Below are 18,153 nucleotides of genomic sequence, written 5' to 3' on the forward strand. Positions count from 1 at the left end.
GACAGATTGTGTCGGTCTGAACCAAGGCCCCACTATTGTGAACGCGGCTGATTGGTCGGGGATAGTCCAACTCCGCGCGGTGGTCACTTTTAGTGCATAGTCCAACTCCGCGCGGTGGTCACTTTTTATAGTGTATAGTCCAACTCCACGCGGTGGCCACATATAATCCCTACGATACCCATTAACTTGTACTTGTTGTGCTCTTGGATGAGATATGATATGTTTAATACAAAATATTCTATATATACCTTGTGTCTCAAAAGAAATGTTAGGTACACTTATTTATTTGTTCACAGCAACTTTATTCATGTGACAGGTTAGGTTAGGTTAGGTTAATAATAGGTAAATTCCAATGAAATATAAGTATTCTCTTTTGTATTGGTTAACTTTATTTTAATAGTTACTGTGGTTTTGTACAGTTCTAAATTATGTACATTTATAACAATTTCAAACTTCAAATACAAACCCTCAGCAGTCAGGGCGGTGAGAGCAATTGACCACCGCGCGGAGTTGGGATGAGCCCGATTTGTCACAGTCCTCTCTGGGACCGCGATTAGGGGCAGTTAGGACCGGAAGCTGATAAGATCTCGGCGGCGGTCTGGCGTATCAGTTGTCATTATCAGTGGGCGGACATCAGGTTCAAGGTCATTAGGACCGCGGCATGGGATCCTACCCTCCCTCCAAGTCTCTCATTGTAATATACATGGTTTAGAGTACACCAAGTCACTTTACTTAAACTGAAAGTTGTAACCATAGCGTAAGGCTGGGCGCACACTGATCCAGCATTTCACCTGAAGCAAAATGTTGTACGAGTACGACGATTTGCTTGAAGCGTTTTGTTTCTTTGCTTCCCCAGTGTGCGGCAGGTTGAAGCATGATTCGGCATTTGGTTCCAAGCAAAAATATAAATATTATTTTTACTGGTCCTCTCCTAAAATATTGTTTTAACATGTATGACGAGTAAGTCGACGTAGCTATTGCTGTATGTCAGTTTTTTGCAAACTGCTGGACTAAATACTGTAGAAAGAAACATTGGGTTTACACAATCAATCTGATGATAGTAAGGTGAATCTGATGATCAGTGATCTGATGATCTGATGATAGTAAGGCTCTCATCTCAGAAATTAAATCAGATCCAGGGGAATTTTACAATAATTACTGTTGAATAATTGCTATACTATTTTATTGGAAGGGTTTTAAATACCTTAAGTGATATTGTAAAAAAATATTATATAATGTCGTAGTGGTTATAAATAATGAACTGCATTCACTAATTTGCGTGGGCTTTATGACTATCAAAGTGGTAGCAAGAAAAATTAAACAACAATATTGTTCAATTGAAATTCAAAATATATTTGTTAAGTTTTAATGAAACTTTAAAATACATTTGTCGGAGAACAGTTATTTTAATCAACAAAAGGAAAATTGAATTTTGAGAGCCACTAAGACTATACTAGTCAGAAGGTATTTGGTGCATGCGCAGAACGTCATGCTCCCTGAAACATAAAACATTGTGCTGTATAGTTTGCCTGACCAGTGTGCGGCATCCGCGGCTTCCAAAGAGCACAGAATAGAAATAATTATTTCTATTCTGTGCTCCCTGGCGACTTCCCATTGAAAAACATGGAGCGCTCGTACCCAGCGAAATATTTTGCCTCGCAGCACTTGTCTCAGGTGAAATGCTGCATCAGTGTGTGGCCGTAAGCACAGGAAACCGTAAATGAAATCAATGTCTTCTAGATACATACAGTAGTGTCTATTAATTAATTAGAGGTAATTACAAGTAGTTATTAGCTTAAGCGAGCTTTTTGATTGCTTCAAAAGAATTGTAGCATTCACTACATTTGTTGCTTGGGCTAATATAGATAATACCGTAGTTCTTGTATACTCTTTTAGTAGCTAGCATCCAAGACTTTGGTGGTAGAGGAGTATGATTCGATTCGTAGGATACCCATAACTAGCCTATTAGATTCAAACAAAACTTTTTAAGCTCAACTTAAACAACTCTGGTTGGGGTATTGAATTCTAAGAAAAAGTCTTAGTACATAATTAAGTCAATATAGTTATTAGCGAATTTCCCTATAGGGAAGTAGCTATTACCGTAGGTGGCACAATAAGACCTAGACCCGGGACCGATTTACTTTTTCATTTTGATGTCCCCAGAGGCCAAAAACACCATTCGTTCAAATTGTTATATATGTATATATACGTCCGTGAACGCGATAACTTGAGTAATTTTTGTCCGATTTTGATGAAATTTGGTTTATAGGTGTAAAGCGGGATAAACTTGAATGAGTTCGCGAACCGGCATGATCGGACCAGGGGAACGGGGCTTTACAAGGGGTTTTATGGGGTAAAAATTGGGTTTTCTCACTTTTGACCCTCAAAACACAAAATTTCCCGATTTCTCTTCAGACCTTTTTAAAGAGCTTAAAAAAACAAATAATTTAGTATATAAAAGTTTTTTTGTTCGATTATTAGTTACGGAGAAAATAAAAAAAATTTAAAATTTAAAATTCCCATGTTATTCTTATGGAGAATATTGTCAAATGTTATAGTTTGCTTGTTTATGGATATATTTTGATCAAACTTGGCAAATTTATTTATTTTGTACTAAGCTATCAATATTTTACTCAAAAACACACTTTATTAGTTTCCTTGTAGCAGCAAACCTAGGTACTCGTTAAACCTAATGTTATTAAAATATATTTAACTGAAAAAAAACAGTTCAGACAAATGGAAATTCGCTTAGTCGGCAGGTTTGCTGCGGCGGGGGTATTTGTATATTGATTGTACAACGTTTACCGTGGTCTGTACCGGTACTGTATTTGCCGTGGGCCTTTGTGGCGACCAATTGACTACAACATGCCACCGTCAAATCAGCAATTTATTCAAAGGTACTGTAGTGATGATATCTTTATGAATTTGAAATATTTTGCGGAATTTCCTAATAGTACAATTCACTACATAACACAATAAATGAACTTTTCAAATCTTTCTCGCTAGCAAATAATTTATATTTATCGACAGAAAATATGGCTTTGTGAGTTTCCATCCATATAAATTGCCACGATCTTACGTATTCATTGTTCTAATTTATTTTGTCCTGAACCCAGTGAGTTATCGTCGATTGACATTCTATTTTATTAGATAAAAAGATATCGCAGCTTGTCAAAATGATCTGAAACGGCTGATCCGTTGTCTGCTGTGATTTTGTGCTGAATATTTTGTTGTCAAAAATTTTTTGGGAATAGTATTTCCCTTTTGTGCGTTGTTTTTATGTTTTATTTTTTAACGCACGTTGTGATCTAAATTAATATATTCGTAATGACAACCAAGCCCTTAAAATACATAATACCACAGGCTTCCTGATTATCTGTATAGTTTGTTATATATAGAAGTTTAATTTGTAAACACATTGTGATTAATAGAACTAATATACGCTTACTAATCTTTGTATATTTCCGTCACAGACATAATCGGGTCATTAACTGACATAAATATGACTATCCAATGAACCACGGACAGAGGAAGCCATGTTGTCTATCGTCTCTCGCCTCCATCTGCCTCCAGAACCACCCTCGATCATATTTCTCCCCCGATAATATTTCTTCCTAAGGCCCCTTCCGCCCATCTGTTGATCCTACGACTCGGTACTTTGAGGGAAACACTGGCGGCCGTACTCTGAGAAGTGTAGTGTAGTGATGAACAATTCGTCCAGTTTGATTCCAATACGATATCTTATTGTGTATAGTATACGTTGCTGTAGGCCTGTAGTAGGAGAATGACAATGCAGTAACGAATCACTCTCGTCACGGTGACGGTACACGGTAGTCACAGTATCAAGCTAGCTGCTATGTTACTGCTAGACAACCTTGGACTGTTGTTGGCTCAATGTCACCCTGGTGCTGGTGTGGTGGAAAACGACACTTTCAAAAGGGAATCCTTACACATTGTGTGACTAGTGGGCGAGGTACTCGTGCTACACATCATATTTATTCCTACAGTTATTAAAAAGCATAGAAATAATGATTGTTTCAAAAACTAAACAACACGTTTTAGGTTAGTTTAAATCCAGTTTAGTTGGACGAAAACACTGCAACAGCTGATCGTATTCGTAGTATCTTCAAGTGTTGCTAACCTGCCTATTTCCAAGCGTACACGGATTACGTGAATAATAAAAACACACTGTTTTGTGTGTTATTTGGTTGGAATACTGGTGTGCGACAAAGTAAAAAGTGTGCGGCAAAGTAAGTAAATGCAGCACTTATCAGCTTTCTGTACTATGATCAGTGCAAGGAAGCCCACTTTATCTGGTGACTGTAAGGAAAATGAGTTGTTCTTCTACGGCCTTCTTTTGTGAGTGTATATTTTGATATATAAATATATATTTATAATTTGAGCAATGATTTATTCGCCTAAACTCATGTTATACTAAAAAACACTGGTTTAATACCAACGAAATACATAGATTATATTGTGCAATATGTATGTAGACATTGTGTCGACGTTGAAAGATGATATCGAGAGTACTGTAGTGCTTTGTTACATGTTGTGCTATACAATACATACCGCACTTATCTATATGGCGGTTGTGTGTACTGTATATAGATAATGTCACTGCCATAGTTAGGCCTATCTCAACCAGGACAGAGGTACAGTTATGTTAAAAGCCGCATATCTCACGCCACTACACCAGACACTGGTCAACTGTGAAAGTGCTGTAGGCCTACAACAGTATGTCCAGTACTGTAGATAACTGACAGTTGCAACGTGTCATAGCCCCGTCTTGCTACGATGTATGTTTAGCTTAACTACTGTATAGGTGAGTGCCTACCTACTGCTGAGCACCTCAAACGAGATCTCAAACTTGGATGTACATACAGTAATACAATAGCGTTGACCGCTTGAGTCGGGCTAAATCATAAGCTGGTGCTGCTGAGCTATCAGTCAACACAACTAGCGGCTAAGAACAGGATTGTACCCTGATGCACTGATGTAACCGAAACCATACACATACACGTAGAAGACTTGGGTATCCAATAGTCAATGGTATTATACAACAAGAGCACATGCCCACTGCATGCACTGCTGCACTGCTCTGTCATTATATAGACATTCTACGTACAGTCGTACAGTATTGTGGTTAAATTTACTTCTGTTCTCGTTATACTTAAACTTTTGTTCTAAGATCGACTATTTACATTTTATTTGCAATTTATTGCATGTAATGAAATTACACAGACAAACACACCAAAAATAAGCTTTCTCTTTTAAACTTTGTGAAGATATTGAAAATACGTACAGCATTTTGTATGTCTGCCCTCTTTAATCTGCAGTAATACGTAAATGACGAGGCCACAGATGTGAGTTTTAAGACCTAAAGACCCAAGAAATGTTCCGTGAATGAAGTGGAATCATAGTTATTTAGATTATAAGTACTAAAGTACTTATTAAAATCTATGTTATTTAAATAGGAAATATATCAGACAATGTTAAGGGAATATTTTAGTGGAAATCCAGCAAGGTGTTGAACCCACTTGGTAAATAACAGCGTACGTTTCAACAAAAAGTTTCGCTCTGTTATGTTTACAATTGCAAATATTATGCAACACTATTAAAAGTGTCTCTATTGTACTTCTAGATAAAAATTAATTCAAAACTAATCATCAAATCATTGACATATATCTTCAATTACTATTTTTAGCTTTTCCTTTGCCAAGGGATTTCATTATTATACATCATGGATGGAAGTATAACCAAGGCGCGGGCTGGGAGAACAATTTGTCTTACTTGTGCTGATAGATGGTCTGAGCAAAGGAGAAGCGGCAACTACTAGAAAATCTGTTATCCATTTGAAATATTTTATATGTCATTATATACGACTGAGTGTTGATTTGTATTTAATACAACAGCCCAAGTAGTATTATAGTATTATAAGTTTAATGGAAAACCTACGTGTTACCATTGACTATTGGATACAGAAGTTACTGTCCAAAACAATGTCGTCGACCCAGCTTCAGTTGGCATACAACGTTAGGAAGGATAGAAGGAAGCATACAATTTTTCATACAATTTTGACTGTTTCTCTGGATCTTTGGATGGTTGTGAATACAGTTTAGTTTTAAACTTGTTAGGTGTCTAATTAATTATGAATTAAAATGTCTTGCTAGGTTTATGATTGTACATTTTTGTGTGTATACAGCATAGAAAGTATATCATATGTTATATTCCCATTTAATTTTTACAGTAAGATCAAGATGTCAACCAAGATAAGTAAAGGCATAGCGACAGTCACTGTGAATCCAATTTGAGAAGGCGCTTTCAAATGAAATCTCGCCGAGTTGGTTAGCAGGATCGATGCCGCGCTGACTGCCGCGCTCTACAATACTGTGTTTTGCGCAACTCGCGCTGTTTTATGTTGAATTATGTTTTACGCGCGGGTGTTAAAGCCTGGAGGTAATTCCAGAATGCGAACCTGCTTTTGCACTTACAGGAGATCCGCTCTCGATACTGTAGTAGGTGGTGTTCGAGGGAATAACGGTGAGGAGTTTGACTATACTGTAACTGGGACACCATGTCAGTACTGGTACTTAATTATGATTTTTGTAAATTGGTGAAAAATATTTGACAGCTGGAAATCAAATGTAAACGCACAAAAAATACCCGGCGTATCATTGTTCAAGCGTAGAGATGTTCTGACGAATTCTGGGAGTCGATTCTTGTCATAACTAAAACACCTTTTGGTCGGACTACTGTATATGCCAACTCTACGGTTCTCGCTTACTGCGCCGGTATGCGTCTCGAGATCACGACAAACTGACATTGTCGTACTCTAGATAACAATCAAGTTAGGCTACATCTCTTAGTGAAGTAGCTTATCCCAAATCGCTCAAACTTGACTCGCACTACCAATATGTGTAAAATGCGAGGGAGGCGTTTACACATAACAAATTAACTACTAGAGATGGGTGCTTAGAACTGACAGCGCTACCAGAACGCACCTAACAATGGTTTTTATGAGTTTAACTCGAACTTCTTTGAGTTTTCAAGATTTTAGTATTTAGCCATCCAGGGAAATGTTCTTATCTGGGATTGTATGGTCAACATTTTTACCAGCACTTAAATAAACCCCTTACTTCTAAAAGTGGCTTTCATTAATTTGTATGGCAGGCTACCAGAACGCACTTAACCATGGCTGAGGATTATGTATAAGTTTAGTTTTCTTTCCTGTTAAGGTATACATTATTTATTTAGTTCTCCAGTGAAATGTTCATATCTGACATTTCAATAGTCATATTTTTTATATCACTTAAACATTTTTCTGGGTTAGCTTATATTTAACACATGTCGGACACTGTAAAAACGACTTCCTTCAGTGCATAATTTTTGGTTGCAAATTAACCGTTTTAGGTTCAGGTTCAGCTTCATCACACACTCTCGCAGACAGCATAGCAATATCGCGATATGTGTACTGTATATGTAATGTATCTATAACAATCAGCATACATCAAGGTATGCATTAATTAGTGGACGTAATCATGAGCAATACAGTACTGTATGGAGCTAGCTGCTACACCATGAATGTAGAGTAGACTTAGATTCAACAGTGCTGGTCGTCTGCGATAGTTGTACTGGCCATGGAACAAACATGATTTGCTTCTTTGTAAAAGGTGTTTTCTTTGAAGCATTTGTTATTTGAACTGTTGATCCTCAGAGACAACGTTGTTGTAAAAAACAACAAAAACAATACCTTTGAACATTTACAGTACAACTTTGGCATAACATAACCTAAAAATGGCGAAGAGTAACAACAGATACACTTGGCTTGAATAGTAAAGGTATGGATATCAAGTCGTTAATCTTTTATTTACTATGAAATAAAATTACTTTTCATTTGTACATGGACAAAAATTAACTTAAATAAAGTAGTAAGATAGATTAAAGTTTATTAAAAAAAATTGTCTCATCACTGTTATATTGCCATAAAAAATAAAACTTAGTGTCAATCACTGCGTTTCGTCTCATGGATGCGCGTAGATCTTCTGCAAACGACCTTACAAAGTAGTGTTTTTAGAATAATTACCAAATGTAACTTAAATACTACCTATACTACTTACTTGATGGCGAGTAGAGACAAGTTGATGCTTGAGTTTTAGTTTATAGTATGCTTTAATATGAAAAGGAATGTACTAATTGTATTAGAAGAACAATGCTTGTCAACATCGTAATCTCCATAGCTCATATTCTACTTTTGCCTATGAAACAGATGCTCTATTTGTTTGCTTATTATTTGACAAAGGTTTCTCCCATAAATATTTAATCAGTCCTCAATTACAACATTACTTGAGTCAGTGAGTCAGTGAGTGCTATTTAAGTGCGTTATTAACTGGACATTACACATATTGCAGATTGTCGTGCAATAATTAGTGCGGTTAATGAATGGCTCAATGGCAGGTAATCAATACGCCGTGACGTGGGGATTGGGCTCAACTGACCTACACTGAACAGATTGTAGCCTACTGTACTGGACAGTGGACTCTAGAACGTAAAAGACAACACAAGTTGATCAACACAATGGAATTTAAATAACCGCATAAATAGTAAACAGATTGCATTAACCGAACAGCGATTTCTTCACAAATTCCCTTGCGAATGCGTGCAAACTTGGAAATAGGATCAGTATCGTATCAAATGGAATCTGGAAAGGAAAATGTAGATTGCGACACTTTAGCGATGACAGCTGCGCGAGTGAAGGACAGCGTGACACCTACTATTACTATTCCTCTACCCATGTATCATGAAATCATTGTTACAGTAGTAAGATATGTTACCCAGGCATATGTTGTTCTGTGTTGTTAACGACCCAGATACGGTTTACAGTATACTCAGGCGTTATGGATGTAATTACTGAACCTAGTCACGTGACTCAGGTTGAAGCTACGGGTCGCGTTAACCTAGTTTCATCGAAGAATTTTAATATATACAGGAAATTAACATAATTCAATCCCATAGCGGTAATTAGGCCGCTGCGAAATTAACACAAGATAAAATATGAATAAACTCAATACACTATAATGACAATATTGATTCTATAAAAGGTTCTTACGGAAATATTCTACTTTTCAGCATAAAATTATCATTCCTAAATCAATAACAAAAACTGTGCATACATTTTGCATCTATCTACTTTGTTTGTAATGCACACTTCACACATGTAGGCCCTATGTAATACTTAGTTAAGTGGCCCTTCGTGGCCATAATATGAACTAGCCAATTGGCGCCAATCCCTAAATTGGTCAACTGTAAACTATAGTATATTATACAATGGGCCTACATTGTCTCAGTATTGTACATCGACTACTTGTAGAGACAATGTAGGGCCTAGACCAGCACTACAATGTAAAACTATTACATCTTACTGTTGTCTCAAGGTTTCCTATAAACAGTATTTACCGACTGTAACAATATTGTTATATTGTGCAATATCTTGTCCATCTTTCAGATCAAACTACATAATTAAAAAGAATTTACTTCTAGATGTTAAAAACTCTTTAGAATATAACCCTCAAACATGAAGCTAACACGTTATACAAGGGTGATAATTAACGATTTTACATAATATATCTACTGATTATAAATGCACTTTGGGAGCCGCGTCGTCGACACTAGGATCGCTGTCACTAGTCGACAGTCCTCGTCTTCATCAATACCGGAGCTAAGGCAAGTGTACCCGAGGACATTGTTTTATTGACTTGAAAGTTTCCTTGGCACAGTTACAAGTGGCCGCGAATTGCGAGCTACAACTCCACTGATTTACAACCAGAATCAATCCCTCACCCCTCACCCCTCACCCCCTCCCCGACCCTTGGGCATAGTTTAATTCCTGTCGATTTTAAACGTGTCCAAACGAGTTTAAAATCATTGTAAAGTAAAGTAATATTATTTATAATTTCAGACGACTAGATGTAAGACAAAGGCTTCAAACTTGCCTTATTGTTGGATTACAATTTATGTACTTTGTTACTTGTACACATGTTTAACCAGGTAGGTGAAGAATCGAACCAGTTTAGGGATCAGAGTGGATGTTTTAACACCTGTAATACGAGTTCGAATATCCATCAGCTAGTAAACACATAATATGTTAAGTAGGTTAATATGCCTAAATAGGCTACTAGACAACCAAATACGTCACCATTGACTATAGTCGATGTCGTTAGCTTACTCTGGTAAAATTAAAATATGTTTATGTTAGGTTAAATTTAATGATTCTCCAAGAAAGATGTCGTTATTAAAAAATCGATTTGTTTGCTTTGTAAAATCCATATATAAATCCCAAAGTACCCATGAACTTTTGAGAAAACACACCTCCATAAACCATATACTTAAAATGTTCGTCATGACGAGAAACCTTGCGCAAAACTATTTATTATTTCATAAATTTCCCTTTAAGATCGTGATTTCCTTTCTAAAGAGAACTTTTCATATGCCTAATGTTACTTATTTATTGTTACTCAGCTGTACTTATTTGTTTGTTATTCTTTCAATTTATTACCTTTTTAAAACCAGGTGTGATTATTTGTTTGTATTGCCGTATTCTGTTTTGCACCTTTCAACTTAAATAGTTTTATTAATACAGTACTTATGAAGTCAAACGGGATGAAGCCCGTGGGTAACAGCTAGTCTTATTGATTCCCATCAGGCCTAACTTATAGTTTTACTTATGATTTTGATTGCGCCATAAGGCAATAATATTATTGATGTATCTCTTGTAGTGTTTAGCAAACTGCGTAACAAAAGTGCAGTAGCTGAAACCAGAGACTGTAGATGTCAGCGTTAACTGAGACGTCCACGTGGTGTGGGAGCTGACGTCACCACAATTACCACGTTATGCAGACAACGTACCTCAACGCGCCTCAATCCCGTCGTGAAATAGGACCAAACTTCGCTGTGAAAAGTGTCAAAACATATACGATGAAATCATACTAGGTGAATCTTACAGAACAGTAAAGTTTGATTTTTTAGTACGTAAATATGTCAAAGTACTGTACAAGTGTGCAATGTGAGGACCCTCGATTATACAAGCGTTACTACAGTGCTACTATCTGCCACCAAAATGGTCTAAATGTTATTTTTTTACGTTAAATCGTTTAATAATTCGGATATCAAGCAAGATACATAAAGACGCATCTAGTCGTTCTGAGGTAAATTATCCCAAGTGGTACTGGAAATTTAAGTCACTGTAGTTTTTTTTTAACTAGTTGACCATTAATGTTGGAGGGAACTTTGTAATATGCCGCGCAGTTTAACAGTTTTGAGTTGGTTTAAAGAGGGACTTTGCGTAAATTAAACGCCAAAAACTAATATTACGAAGTTTACACGAAAGTGACTCGAGATAAATCAGCCGTGCCGTCCAGGCGTGCGGTGATAACAGTGATAAGACCGCGCGTGTGTACGTCAGCACAGCCATACTCTCACGTATTCTCTACCCCGCCCCCCCCCCCTGGATCTACTCTGTTTGTGTATTGTGTCAAATGACAATTCAGGCAATGCACAGTTTTACACTGTTACTATATTGTATCTCATCTGTTGTACTGCTCTCCTCGTGCCGTCAGTGGAGTGTATCACGCGTGCGCGGCGTTTCCACGTTATCTGCTGCACGTTTGCTGCGACACGCGCACGTTTATCATATTTATAGCACTTCCTGGTCGTCGGCTCCCTAGTCCCTCCACGCCATGGGCTGCATTATTACACTACGTGTTGCCTCAAGTTTTAGGAATACACACTGTATTTTTATTGTTAAAGTGAATGTTATAATCTCTTAACTATTTAAGATTTAATTTCCACTGTATGTCATTACACCTGGAACATTCGGACATACAGTTGGGCGAATATTTTCTCATGAATTTCGCAACACCTACGTTATTAGATGTTACTTTTTGTGAGTGGAGTTGCATTAGCTTAACGATATTCTCGGTATTCTTTCCTTTAAAATAATTATTTTAGGATAATGCAGAAAATATGTACTGGTATAATTGATATTTTAATATGTGAAACCTTGAGTTTTTCAAATTGATTCAACAGAGAACGGATTTTCCATTCGAATTTTCAATTGAAATTGCGTGATATTTTTCAAATACGGCGATTATTTAAGTGATTTCATTTTATTTATAGAGCGGCAATAGGCCTAGTATTTTGCTTGAAACTTCATCATGAGAAATTATTCGCGGTTTTGTGTGTTAGATAATGAATGATTAAGTATGTAATGCCAATGATAAACGTTTGTCACCCTCAGTCCCAAATGGGTTATTTTTGCATAGCTCGTGAGTTTAAAGCAACTTCTCTGTGTAAGTACAGTAATAACATTTTCTTTTCATCCAACCTCTATATTTATTATTTTATAAGAACAAAGAAGAGCTGTTTGCCGGGAGAGTGTGACCATTGTAAGGAACACAAAGACACCGGTCGACGTATGTCCCCAGTTCACAGGTTTGACACCCTCTACGTTTTGTTGTGGTTAACGTTTTCCTTGAATTCGTATTCTAAAATGCTCTTTTCCCTTAAATTTGTGTATAGATCCTTTTTACTTATATTGGTCTGATATTTAGGGCGTTATTGGTTTTTTAGAATCAATTGAAATCCTTTAATTTGTTAAATTGGATAAAACGGTCGGTACGGAGGAACTGTGATAAAGATATCGATATAAATGAAGCTACGAAAGAAACGGCGACAGAAGCTTGGAATGGTTAAATCAACTCTGATGCGGGATTAGGGGTTTGAGTCGCAGCCACAGAAGTTATGTGGAACAATATCGTAGACATGATTTAATTCTATACTATTTTATATTATTCCATCACACGTTCTTTCTTAATACTGGGCCTTCTATCTATGTTATACACTGTAAGTATAAACTAATCTTCACTGATTGTTGAAAACTTATCTTTTGCACATTATCATACGTGGAACCTCGATAACAAAGTCACCCTTGATAACAAGTGTCATTTTTAAATCCCTTAGAATTTAATTTACCCCTAATCACGTGTTATTGCAACCCTCGATAAGAAGACAACCTTGATAACAAGTCTTATTTCATAATCCCCATGAGAGTCTTGTTATCAAGGTTCTGTATTAACTATTTTACAGTTACTATTTATTGTAATTTAGTTTATCGTTGGAGTGCCTATAATCGTGTTATTCGAAATATACAAATGTGCATTTCGTGAGCTGCTGACTAAGGTCCCAAACAATATTTATTTGAATGTAAATCCAATACTTCAATTCAGTTTATCGTTGTAGTGCGAGTGTGCGCGCGCCATTCGTCGCCCCTGGTGTACGTGACGTCACGGAGTCATTTACCCGCCAATATGACCTCGTATTGCCGCGGGCTACACAGGAGATATAACCCGTTTAGGATGTCTTCATCTCGCACGAGATAAGGGTTGGTTCCATATTCGGAGCAAAGACGACGTCGTGCGATTTGAGTCGGCTTAAACGAAACATGTTTTCCAAATTTATATTTTGACCTCAGTGAATGTCCAAAAGTCCCTTGTTTAAGCAGTTCACTCATATTACTTGTTTAAACAAATAAATAAGTATAAAGTAGTTGTTATTTGTGGAATCTTTTATTGTTTAACTAATTACGGCCTAGTAATTTAAATGATTGAAATCGGCAAGAAAAATAAAATAAGCGCCTAAACATTATGCGATATGATATGTCGCATTAGTTTGCGTTACATTACAAACCAGTATCGTCTAATTTATTTATAAACCTAATAGTTTTAGTAAATTTGCAGTGTGTTGACTCGTGAGTTGAAGTGAGTGCTGAGTAGTGTTGGGTAACGATAGTACATTTCTCCACGTGTTGGGTGCGTTGGTGACAGTAGTCCAGGGTTCCTGTCCCTGTCGCGGCGGGTAAACTTATTTGTAATGGAAGATTTTTCGTTGGTTGGCTTGTTTGCCCTAGTTATGTTTTTGTTTACCTGATGACGATGGAAATAATGCTTGGTGGATAATTTTCCACTACTTAAGGTCATTAATACGCTTCGGAGAATGGAAATCCAGTCATAAATACCTGAAAGGTAAATGACCTTGTTAGGGATTAGTGTTCCCCCCACAGACAATGTTGTATTTTCTGTGGTATACAGATGAATCGTGCTACTATCTGCAATCAAGACCTATCGTAAATGTATCACGCATTGTATGGAGTACACAAGACGTGTGTAGAGTTGTAAATACTGTAGGTGTGTACACGTATAACATGATGTTGTGTTGTTGCAGGGCGGTGACGGATCCCAGAGACGGACGGAGAGTCGCCCTCAAGAAACTCCCCAACGTCTTTCAAAGCCTCGTGTCGTCGAAGCGCGTGTTCCGCGAGCTCAAGATGTTGTGCTTCTTCAAACACGAAAACGTGAGTACCAGATACAATCTCGCAGCATTTCACCTAGGGGCTTAGTCCATGTTACATCGATCTAAAACTTGACATCAAAACAATTATTAAAATCTACTATCACATAAAAGAGATGTTCGTGGTTATACTTAAATTTTTCTAGTTCCGTCAGCATTATTTGAGAGGTTACCTCCCGCTATCTCCGCGTCCCGTCATCTCCGTGTACCGCTACCTCCGAATTTCAGAGTGACCCCTATAATCCTCGGTTACTTCCTGCGTTAAGACTTTCCGTCCAAACCTAACCTAACCTAACTTAACCTAACCTAACCTAACCTTACCTAACCTAACCTAACCCACGGGTAAAATTTTCATTAAATCTTCCATCCACGGGGCTTCGCAGCCGTGGATGCAATGACAGCTATCAACGTAGGCAGTGACGGGATTATAAGGGTCACTCAAAAATTCGGAGATGGCGGGACAGATTTGGGTTCGGATATAGCGGAACGCGGAGATAGTGGGAGCACACGATTTGAGAGACGCTGATCTATAATTACAGTAAAGACAATGCTACTTGGATTTACCAGACCATTAATCTTCTTTCTAGGCCTACCCCATGTGCGGCATAAATAAAATAGCCCAAGCCCATACCTATTCACGATGTACACTTCTGCAGCCAGTATTTATACTATACTTCGATTTCGTTTGTTTATACAGGGTGTTTCAGAATTAGTGTCGGATATTTTAGGGTATTATCCCTGGGTAAGAAACATATCCAAATATCATATTTAAAAAGTCCGGAAGTCTTTATTTACTCAAACAGTCGCCATTTTGTTTTTTCCTTTAATATATTTTTTTAAAGAGAATGGTAAAACATGCGGAATTGAAACTTTGCACAAACATTTCTGACTACTAGGCAAAGCTACAAAAAAATTATGAAAATTTTCCAAATACATTAAACAAAATGGCGGCCATTTAAAATTTTGTTTCTTAAATAACTCAAAAACCGTTGATTTTATGAAGATTTTACAAGAATAACTTTTTTTAGGTAATTTTATTACAAATCGATTGACACCTTAACTTTAATTAATATACTACAATTGGACGTATATTAACTGAGATATGGCAGTTTTAGTGAAACGTCTGCCACAACAATGCATGGCTCCGCATGCACTACAACTAACCTCCAGTGGTCACGTATCACTAAAACTGCCATATCTCAGTTGATATACGTTCAATTGTAAAAATTAAGGTGTCAATCGATTTGTAATAAAATTACCTAAAAAAAGTTATTCTAGTAAAATTTTCATAAAATCAACGGTTTTTGAGTTATTTAAGAAACAAAATTTTAAATAGCCGCCATTTTGTTTTATGTATTTGGAAAATTTTCATAATTTTTTTGTAGCTTTGCCTAGTAGTCAGAAATGTTTGTGCAAAGTTTCAATTCCGTATGTTTTACCATTCTCTTTAAACAAATATATTAAAGGAAAAAACAAAATGGCGGCTGTTTGAGTAAATAAAGACTTCCGGACTGTTTAAATATGATATTTGGATATGTTTCTTACCCAGGAATAATAACCTAAAATATCCGACACTAATTCTGAAACACCCTGTATAAAAGGTTTAATTTACCTGTTGAGTCAATTGATCCTTAAGTTATGAAATAACTACGGCCGTTTCGTACTGCTAAACGAGTACATCTTCAGGTTGTCTATGAACGTTAAAATACGGCCTTCTCATCCGTGGGTGGAGTCGTCAGCACATATAGGACACATAACACGAACACATACTAAACATTAAAATATTTACAATTAAAAACTTGGCCAAGTCGTCCGAACACGAGAGTTGTATAACCGGTAGCGTTAGATGATGAGTCATGAACGATTCGTTTGTTTTACTTAAATGTAAATTTTCTCCAACAGTTTGCGAAGAATACCCTCGGGTTGTCTTCCGCCCTCAATACACCAGCAACACGGGAAGTCGCGGGTATATTGTCCGAGAAACAGCGTCTTCGGTGGATTTCACATTCAGATTGATAACCGCACTAGAATCTTCCATGACATTAAGAAAGTCTGTTGCGATTGCGGTAATTGGTATTGTAGCAACAAGGAAACTATTGTAGGAACTACCAGAAATGGCGCGGAGACAAGGTCGCAGCATTGAAACGCTTCCAGAAGTATTATATGATATACATCAACATACGATCTTAGATTGTTATTTATAGACACAGTGTCTGTGCTGAAGGAAGTGTCACCGAGCTATGAAATTGCGTCTTGCCTTTATGTCAGAATTACATATAGAAATGTCGTAAAATTGCGGCCCAAGGGAGGGAAATACGCGCCGTAAAATAAGCAGTATAACTAACTCCGTTGTCGTTACGTGTACTGTAGTTGGCACATACTGGGACAAACCCCTGGCATCAGAATGAACAATGTATCATAACAACCTGGACCCACAATAGTGATAAACACTATCTAAGGTATCTGGCGATATCCTTCAAAGAAACCAGGTCATTAACGATTATAAAGATCAAAATATAATCTGTAGTAACCTTGTAATGTTTATAATCTCAAGCGTCGTTGAGAACTATCTGCTTCATTTGTAAATCTTTTATTTATTTTTAAAAATTCATATAATAGACCTATTTTTAACAACGCACAAACGTTTCGTTCACAGTTGTTAAGATACGAAACCGTCTTGTCACAAACTCCTTCAGTTTCATCAAGTTACTAAGCATTACATGTAAACGATATAATTAATTGGCTATCTGATCGCTACATACGGAAGTGCTGTTGTATAATAAATCGGTGACAGCGTTAATCTATTTCTATCACAGTTTGTCCCAGGGTCAACACACTCATGTTGACGGTTGTACAAACTATAGGGTGAACACTTCTATTGTTTATTCAGCCAGGTTTCCATTTAAACATTGGCATGTTTAATACAGTATATCTAATCGTGTAGTATTCCATCACCTAGGGCGTAGAGTGACCCTTTTCGACCTGAGCTGAAGTTACCATGAACGAAGGTTGAAAAGTCACTTTTTGCCCGTGTCATGACCTACATTTTCGTCATATTGCACCATTATTTAATCAAACTTTGCTACAAAATGTACAGCTTGTCCAAATAGTTGGGATATCTTCTTCAGTTTGCAAACAGGTGCAGGCAGGTTCAGGTTGTCAATACAGTACTTGCACTTAACGGTGAAAATTTTAAAAATTGATCCAAACAGAAATGTAAGTACGATTTGAAGAGTTTACCTGTGAAGATGTGTTTTTTATTCGATACAGCTAGCTTGCTGATGGTACACAATTTTCGTTATTTGCCTGTTACAGGTTCTGTCAGCCTTGGACATCCTGCAACCACCACACATTGACTTCTTCCAAGAGATGTATCCTTTATCAGAAGACTAACTGAGTTAACATTGAGTAACGTAATCGTATCGATGTCATATCTTGTATCAAATAAGTTTTTGTACAAATTATGTAAAACACATTCAGTACCTATGGCTTTTCTCCGACAACAACCAACTTTTGTATCTAATAAGGTAAGCAAGGTGGGCTCCGAACCACATGGCTGTACGTGTTGTACAGAGTGCAGAACTAACCTCAACCTTGTCGGAGCGGAGCCTGGTTTTGTAGTTTCAAAACCAACTAATTGTCCAGTTGGTCAATTTTCCGTTCGAGGTGGTGCTGGTTTAATTGATTCGAGGTATTCGCTTACACATACATTTTGTTTCTGAAAATCAATTTTTACATGATACCATTGAC

At 37.0% G+C, this 18,153-nt stretch overlaps 1 protein-coding gene across 1 annotated transcript in view; it reads left to right on the top strand.

Moving 5' to 3' along the window:
- The window catches only part of LOC128995821 (serine/threonine-protein kinase NLK-like), a gene marked incomplete at its 3' end in the record, with an annotated part of 121,759 nt that overhangs the window by 62,000 nt on the left and 41,606 nt on the right, over positions 1-18,153 (top strand). The window contains 2 exon segments of the mRNA XM_054420839.1: positions 14,278-14,407; positions 17,719-17,774. Of these exon segments, the coding sequence (XP_054276814.1) occupies positions 14,278-14,407; positions 17,719-17,774 (186 nt within the window).

Source organism: Macrosteles quadrilineatus, unplaced genomic scaffold, assembly GCF_028750875.1.
Source record: "Macrosteles quadrilineatus isolate MER2022 unplaced genomic scaffold, UCM_ALF_1.0 Scaffold_5__1_contigs__length_97177068, whole genome shotgun sequence".
Taxonomy (NCBI): Eukaryota; Metazoa; Arthropoda; class Insecta; order Hemiptera; family Cicadellidae; genus Macrosteles; species Macrosteles quadrilineatus.